The 9,028-nt window shown below is 32.3% G+C and overlaps 1 protein-coding gene across 1 annotated transcript; it reads left to right on the forward strand.

Moving 5' to 3' along the window:
• Nucleotides 1–1,460: 1,460 nt before the first annotated feature.
• LOC113757708 lies at nucleotides 1,461–2,035 on the forward strand. The gene is made up of 2 exons (XM_027300850.1): nucleotides 1,461–1,602; nucleotides 1,842–2,035. The coding sequence occupies exons 1-2, from the start codon at nucleotides 1,461–1,463 to the stop codon at nucleotides 2,033–2,035; spliced, it is 336 nt and encodes a 111-aa protein (XP_027156651.1).
• Nucleotides 2,036–9,028: the final 6,993 nt, after the last annotated feature.

The following is a 9,028-nucleotide window of genomic DNA, read 5'->3' on the forward strand; positions in this document are numbered from 1 at the left end:
CAATTTGTGCACATATTTGTACATGACATATGTATATGAATCATTTTGGAACTAAACCCCTTGAGCTTGTGGCTCGGGGTGACTTTTGAATAAATTTTGTGAAGTTTGTGAGTTTGGGGCCCGATCTCATGACCTAGATGGACTATTCGAGCCGGTTGTCAGCCTGACAACCGCTCCCAAACATTTCATGGTCAAGATGTAGTGGGCCCATCATCAACGGCCAAAACGAAACCGAACAAAATGGAGATGAGTGAAGAGGATTGTTGCTTTAATACAAACTTGACTTTTAACTCCGTTTGGTCTGGCCATTAAGGGTATGAAAAATTCAAAATCAAAATTTGAAAATCAACTTTTGGTACGATCGGCGGGTTTTAAAACTCTTTCAACTTAAAAGATGTGGGAAGAAAATGGCGGTAGTGGCTTTTGTCTGAACACAATACATTGTCGTTGTAGCTCATTTTGTTCTTCTCCTCTCAACAAGCTCCTTCTGTTCTTCTCCTCTCAACAAATTATTTCGCATAACATAGACATAAATTTTTGTCTTCTGCTCTTCCAACTCTTAAATAAACCCTATCAAAACGGACATCTTGTCTGAGGTGTGCACAAGATAATTGTGAAGATCCGCTGCAGCAACAATACACGCCGATTTAACTTGTGGATGACTGAGATAGATATTTATTGAGTAACAAATGCATAACCTAGACTTGTGAGCGGCCCATCTGAAATTCACTGCTTGGTAAACTTTGTCCAAGGTAAATGCTAATATTATATGTAATTTGATTGTAATAAATGTGTTATTTAGTGAAGCATGATTTAAAAATTATAAGAAGTATGTCATTATCCTTTTAGAGAGAATGGTTAACTTGTACAATAAAAATGTCGTACAGAATTTCAAAATATAAATGAGCATGTGTACAAATAAAATAACATAAGCGTAAAAATAACTTAACAATGTGACAAACTTAAATAACTACACAAACGCTATAAATGACAATGTATAGATTTTGAGAATTCTGTCAAACCTTACACTATGTAAAAGTGTATTTTACACACATGAATTTGTTATGTTACAAGTTGATATAAAGGGTGTACACATTGATATAAAGTGTGTACATATGATTGTAAAGTATGTAAATACTGATATTATACATAAATTGATTATAATATTTGTTTGAAATGTATATATTATATAGTGTGAAATATGCTTTGCAAATTATTAGAGTTATGTGATTACCTATTACAGAAAAGATACATATCCATATAAATTATTTTACAAAATGTTGTAAAGCATGTACACCTTGTTATAAAGTATGTACATATTTGAATACAATTAATTAAGTGCTTATGATGTGAATAAGGAAATAAAAAATAAATATAATAGTTTGTCCTGAAAAATAATAACAAAAAATGCTTTTGTCGAATACAGCACAACGGAGGAAGCATTGTATCCTAAGATCGGCATGGAGTTTCAATCAGAAGATGAGGCATACAACTTCTACAATAGGTACGGATTAGTTGTTGGATTTAGTGTTCGGAAAGACTACTTGAACAAGGATAAAGACGGTGTAGTTACATTGAGAAGGTACACATGTTGCAAAGAAGGTTTCAAACGACGGTAAAAAGGAGATGTAAAACCAAAGAGAACTCGGGCTGAAACAAAAATCGGATGTGAAGCTAAAATTGGGATAATTTTGAACAGAGAAACAATGAAGTATCAGGTTCGAGATCTAGTAATCGAGCATAATCACACACTACACATTTCAGAATGTGTTCATATGATGCGTTCGCAAAGAAAAGTAAGTATTTCTCAAGGAGTCCAAGCTGAATTGCAAATGATGCAGGAATATCCTTGAAACAATCCCATGAACTCATGGGAAAAGAGGCAGGTGGATTAGGCAATATTGGCTACACTCGTGATGACTTAGAACGCTATCTACGAACAAAAAGAGAGAGGAGATTAAAGTATGGTGAAACCGGTGCAATGCTACGATACTTTGAAGAACTAGTGCATTATAGTTCACTGTTCGTTATTTAGTTGTTACAAATTAATGTTTTACTTATACACATTGGTTATTAAGGTATACATATTAGTGATAGGATGTTCATCACATGTTATTTATTTTTGACATAGTAATATACATTTTGTACAATTTTTTTTTACAGATTATTGATTTATTTGCACACATTCGTTTTTTAAATCGTACAAGTTACAATTATTTATCACCCGTTGTTTAGTTTTGACATCGTATTAGTATTCTGGTACACGATATATTTTAGTTGGTACATATTACGGCGATCTCTTAATTTAATAGCATTTACATGTTGTTGTTTTATGTGTACAAACCGATATATATGTTGTACGCATTTATATATACCATGTACCACTGGTTACTTTGTTTTGAAATATCATTATTGCATTTGAACACACGATTACACTTTTGGATAAAATTTTTTACAGATTATTGATTTATTTGCCCATATTCATTTTTTAATCGTACAAGTTACAATTATTTATCATCCATTGTTTAGTTTTAATATCGTGTTATTATTCTAGTACACGGTGTATTTTAGTTGGTACACATTACGGTGATCTCTTAATTTAATAGCATTTACATGTTATTGTTTTATGTGTACAAACTGATATATATGTTGTACGCATTTATACATACCATGTACCACTGGTTACTTTGTTTTAAAATATCGTTATTGCATTTGGACACATGATTACACTTTTGGATAAAATTTTTTACAGATTATTGATTTATTTCCTCACATTCATTTTTTAAATCATACAAATTACAATTATTTATCACTTATTGTTTAATTTTGACATCGTGTTATTATTCTGGTACACGGTGTATTTTAGTTGATACACATTACGGCGATCTCTTGATTTAATAGCATTTACATGTTGTTGTTTTATGTGTACAAACTGATATTATGTTGTACGCATTTATACATACCATGTTCCACTGGTTATTTTGTATTGACATCATGTTATTATTCTGGTACACAGTGTATTTTATCTTATACACACTACAAAAAGACCTTTGCAAATCCGTTGCATAGTTACTTTTCTGCGAGCTTTCAACCCAATACTTATTTGGCTTTGAAAACCTAGCACAACATCACCATCCTGAAAATGATAGCAATGCAGCTTAAGTTCTCATTTTCATTCTCTTTCGGCATCTTCACTTATAATTTTGGGCTCAGGCCACGACGGTTTTAGATAGAGTTTAAGTTGATTTAATCTACTACTCGAACAATTTAAAATTTAATGAATAAGACAACAACGGCAAAGGCAAAAGAAACTTTTCGAGCTTCTGGAAACCTTAAATTCAGCTTGCCCATCAATAGGCGAAAAAGCCAAATATTTTAGCATATCATGATTGCCAAAAGAAAAAAAACTTACAATTGGCTTGAACAGAATATAATGCAAAACTTGAACAGATTTTTTTTGACAATTTCTCATCTTTTCCTTTCCTTCTTCTAATATTGCGGGTTCTTTTGACTGATTACTAGATTTTCAATAATTTCGCAATTAAATAAATAAATTAAAATCAAAATTAAACCACAACAACTTAGGCAGAAAAGAATTGACATTAAAAATTAAAAAATTCAATTAACATAATTGAGAGGGGTAAAGAAAAACCCTAGTGAAAACGGAGACATTACAGGAGACATTACAGAGAAATTATTAGTTTGTTACAAGATAAAAATAAAAAATCAGGAAGAAGACATTACGAACCTGTAATTTCTAGTTAACAACGAAATTATTATTGATTACGAACGAGTAACAATGAAAATACTAGTTTGTAATCTAGTAACAATGAAATTACAGAGACATTACGAACCTCCTCAAAAGGTTTGTAAGCAGGAAGAAGACCCAAAAAATAAGTACTAAACTAACTAAGCTTGCAACCTAAAGAAGAAAAATAAAAAATATAACTTTTTTACAAGCATAATTTCAACAATTTTGTCCTGCCCAGCTGAGCTACCCAGCTCGAAATAAACAAAGCTCAAAAATTTCGTCAATCCATCCCACGAAAACTAATGTGAAACTTTAAGACTCACTAAAATAAGAAATTAACTCGAAAATCCCAGAAAATTTTGACCCCAATGAATTAAAAAAATGTCAAAAAATGAAGAGTATCAATGTTGCGGATAAACATTACAAGGGCAACATAGGAGCAGAGAGTGTAAAAGATCCTATCTTGCCTTGGATTATGCAGTTTCTCCTCCTCCAAAAAACACTGTGGGTCTTTTTTAGGAGGAATTCAAGCAGTTGTTTTAGAAATTACCAGACAACGGGGAGTGAAATGGGAGTGATTTTGTGGAGTGATTCTGTGGAGTGAAATGGCAGTTCTTTCGTGGAGTGATTTTTTGCATTACCAGACAACGGGGAAAGGGTTTTGGAAATGAGGAAAGTGAAATGGGGATTTTTGATAAAAAGGAACTTTTCATTAATAATTTGGGTAGGATAAATTTGACGCCGTTTGACAAAGATGCTCCATCCGTTTCCAAAATTTTTATTTTTTTATTTGACACTCAATAAAACGACGCCGTCTTATTCAGCTGATATAATTTGGCGACATGGCTTCGTTTTGTCCGTTGATGATGGCCCATTACATCTTAGCCATGAAAAGTTTCTGGAGCGGTTGTCTGACAACCGCTCCGGCCCCTTGTCCAAGTACAATCCGGCCTCAACATTCTATTCCTAGTATATGCATTCTTTAATATTTTAAGATTCAAGGAGCACAGAGTAGTAAACCACTAGGCTTTGGCTCAGCGGCCACCAAAAAGGGATTTGAATCCCTCTTTGGTTTGTAGGTCAGTGGTTCGAACCTTACTTGTAATGAAAAAAATTCAATGGAGGTGTCAAATACAAAGGAAAAAACAGAAGGAAAAGATGGATGAGTAGTAGATAGCTATGGGTCTCTCTTTAAATAAATTTGATTTGCACTATTTTTCCTTTGAAAATGATATGCTCCTACTTGAACTACTTTATTGAAAAAAAATGAAAGTGATAATTATAACAAAAGTATAGTCTATAGGGACATGTTTGTCTTTTGAATTGTTTTTACAACAAGTATACGAAGGGGGAAAAAACCACGGCAATGGTATGGGTATCTTTTGTTCTAGTAAGTTAAGATTTCTAGGTAAATATTCTTTGAATTTCAAAATTACATATCAATCACGGATTAAACTAGATTAGTTACTAATCAAAATTTTTCTAGGTTCAATATTTTTCTTTGCTCATTGTAAACTAACAAGCACCGGATATCCGTATAACAATGATAGAGGTGGAAATGTGTCTCAAGTCCCAATGGGCTATCGATACCCAAGAGGACTTTGGGCGGGATGGATATTCTAATTTTGATATTGGGTTTGAAATTGGACTAATCCCATTTATACCCATTAATTGATGGGAATGTTCGGAAAATTCTTGGGTACCCATTGGATCCTATGTATTGCATCAAAAATTTGCCCCATCAATTGTTGTATATCTTTTAGTGATCCAAATGAACCACTTTTATTCTTCTAACTAGGCCCTTTAGTTTTTTTCTTGTAATTATGCTTAAAACCCCCATCTAGTTTCCTAAACTTTTTTGTCCATTAGAAATCAGTTTTTTCCCCTTTTTTTCCTAAAAATTTCACTGCTAGTCTCAATTTAAAGTGCTTTTTGAAAAATATCGAAAGAAACTTCTTATTTTGAGATGGGAACTCAATGGTTACATAGTCAAGCCAAAAAGGACCTAAACGGGACTGGTGGGAGCTCTTTTAGGCATGTAAATGGTGTTAAACTCTTTTTTCTAGTAGAATACTGATCAAAATGAATATTGAAAATAATATAAAAATCATTAGAATTTGTAATCTTATTAAAAAATACTTTGTACAGTTTTGGTAGTTTTATGATGGTACATAGTTCTAAACACCATTTTTTCATACTCACAAATACAAGCCCTTTTAAAGTTTTTACAGGACTTATTTTTTTTCAACTAAAATTTAGCAACATTGGAAATCAAATATTAAAAAATATGTATACATAGAAAATAAATAAAAGAAAATTTGAAGGAAAAAGGAATTCAGGAAAATATAAATTCACAATAAAACTAAAAGAAATTTAATAAATCAAAAATATTAAAGTTATATTTAAAAAAGAAAATAGACTTGAGTATTGGGCGGAATCAATCTAAACCCATCCTAAAGTGATCCCGCCCAAATTAGTCCCAAAATATATATGGGTAAAGTTGGACCCAAACCCATAGTATTCGGTCCCATTTCGAACCCAAGCAAAATCCGTCCATCCCGCCCATATTGCCATCTCTAAACAATAAGTTCAATCCACAGTCAAATTTTAAATTTATAATTTCCTAAATACCCCACATACAACTGCAAATATACCGATCATAAATGAGTATAGGGTATTAAGGGTCAAATTCACCGGGAAGACGGACAACTATTGGCAATACTATAGCTTCTCTATTATTTGGCCTATCAACAAATTAAAGCAAATAAAACTACGCTACTGATGGGTAAAAAAATATAAATGAAAGCTCTCAGGGTAATGAAATTTCTATCTACTAATACTAGTGCAATTCCCTGACTAAATGAGTACCAAAACCTTGATCAAGTTATGGTGTAATTTCCAAATGTTCATGATACTCGAATTCGCTGGTGTACCAACTATACCTATAATTAATCCATACATATTTTTGTGATTATGAAGTCAACTACAACCTCATTTACCTCTATAAAATTACATGGAACTAATCGACAAAAGTCACAAAGATGCATCTTTACTTTCATGAGTGTACAACCTAGGTTTAACACTTCCATGAATTAGTGTCAAATTCTAATTTCTTATTGCAAATCTAAGACCTTGAGATTATCAAAATCAATGGCCAGTTAATTATGATTATAAGAGCAAAAGTGCAAAATAAGTTAATCAAGATAATAGTATCAATTAGCCAAGAAATCAACACCAAACAATTATAGAAATTTCAAGCAAATACCTAAGGCATAAACTTTAAAATAACATTACAAACATAAGATCCAAATCTTGCATTAACAAACCTAAAGCTCAATATAAAGATAAAGAGGTGGAGAGAAGAGATTTTTCATCTCCTTTGGCCTCCTTATTAAACCAATACAAGAATGGATGAACACAAACTATATTATCCTATACTATCTTGCACTAAAACAAGAAGAAATGAAGAGATTTACATTTATTGAGGTGATAGGTTGCATTTTTGTCATTAAATTTATGATTGTTTTTCCCTTGATTTTTACCAAATATTGTGTTAATTGGTAGATTCTACTAATATTTGATAATTGGTGTTGGCTGTAGGAATTTGGAGTAAAAAGAGATTAAAGACGTGAGTTTCTTTGAATTTTTATACTATTCAGACTGGGTGGGTCAAAGGCTAATTCTGTATGTCCAAAAAGCTCAGGATTTGGCATGTGAGAAGATCTCCAACTCTAAATCAAGGTCGTGAGAATCGGATTCACTTGGTCACAGGGATAGTCTTTCATTTGGAATAAGATACTAGTCCATTCTTTCTATCTTGACTTTTTTTGGAAAGAACGAGGGCCGCTTGGAAATAATTTGATTTCGTTTAGTAGAAGTAGTTTAGTAGTAGCAGGAGCAAGCGGCCAACAAGAAGCATTATCGTTTCTTTATCTTTTCTTTCTCGCATCGAGGGACTGGGGGAAGGTATCTTTCTTTTTAGCAAGAAACAACAGGAATAACCTTCTCTTCTTTTTCTTTCGATACCTTATTTCATTTGTAGGGAGAATGATCTCGCAATGAATCCGATTATTTTGCGTGTGGCTTTTCATGGAGATTAATTAAATGTGTTATTTTAGTCAAGAAATAACGGAGGATTTGATTCAATTAAAATTGTGAGATCAAATTAATTATATTTATTTCTTTTATTTACTAATATTCGTATATTCTTTGATTTTATTTCTTATGGTTGTTATGTTAATTGAATATCCAGAGTCCGGGATTTAAATTAATCTAATAACCTAAAATCAATTAGAGCAGTTAAATCTATAATTGTTTAATTGCTTTAAATTAGTGGTAATCAATATTATTGGGTTTGTGTCAGGGGGATATATGGGTTAATTTAAAATAACTCTCGCAACGTGTTATTTGATTAGAACAGATCTTCTCTAATTTTTAAGGCAATTGGGAAATTAAACTTTAAGATGGTACCTAGGGTTATTTCTTGATTAGTGCAGTAGTTAGCGGTTGTACCTTAATCACCAATACAGTAAGAAGAAATTGATTGTCATCACTTGTTTGGTTGTCATAACTTGTTTATCAGTGAACAAATGGAATTATTGTTGCATCCATGATCAATTGAATGAACCATTTTCGAAGTTATTTTTTGGTTAGAGTTTATCTATTATTACTTCAATTTTAATAAATTGTCATTTAGTTTTTATTTATTATTATATTCAAGTTATTTAATTATCCTTGATTTTATAAGAATCTCCCATACTCTGAGCTCTATAAGAAACAAATTTTTCCTAGTTCCTGTGAATTTGACCCTGCTCACCGTTATATATAAAATTTGTATTTTTTTTAGTTGGTATATTATTGCACAGACTCAACACCTATCGTGAGGCACAACCGTTTTGTTCTTTTTCTTCTTCTCCAACTCTCTCACTTTTCTCAAACTAACTAAGAAACTCCAACTTCTTAAAACTAGAGGAACTAAGTACTATATATTCTTGGTCTTGCTTTTTTTTTTCCCCCTCTTTTGGAGCCAAAAGATCAAAAAAGAGAAGCTCCTAGAACCCCTCAGTACAGCCACACTTTGTCCCTTTATGTCCCATCAAGAATGGAGAAGAAACAAAAAATCAAATAAGTTGGCAACTTGAGGCTGCCACTAATCCCTCTAGGGTTTATGTATAAACCATGGGGGATTGTGAGAAACCCTCAGGGGATTCTTCCAGGGTTTGTCTTCCCCTATATCGCTCCTTCATTGTTTTGAGTACTTGAGTTGCATCGCTTCTT

Source organism: Coffea eugenioides, unplaced genomic scaffold (genome assembly GCF_003713205.1).
Source record: "Coffea eugenioides isolate CCC68of unplaced genomic scaffold, Ceug_1.0 ScVebR1_3255;HRSCAF=4438, whole genome shotgun sequence".
NCBI classification, from domain to species: Eukaryota; Viridiplantae; Streptophyta; class Magnoliopsida; order Gentianales; family Rubiaceae; genus Coffea; species Coffea eugenioides.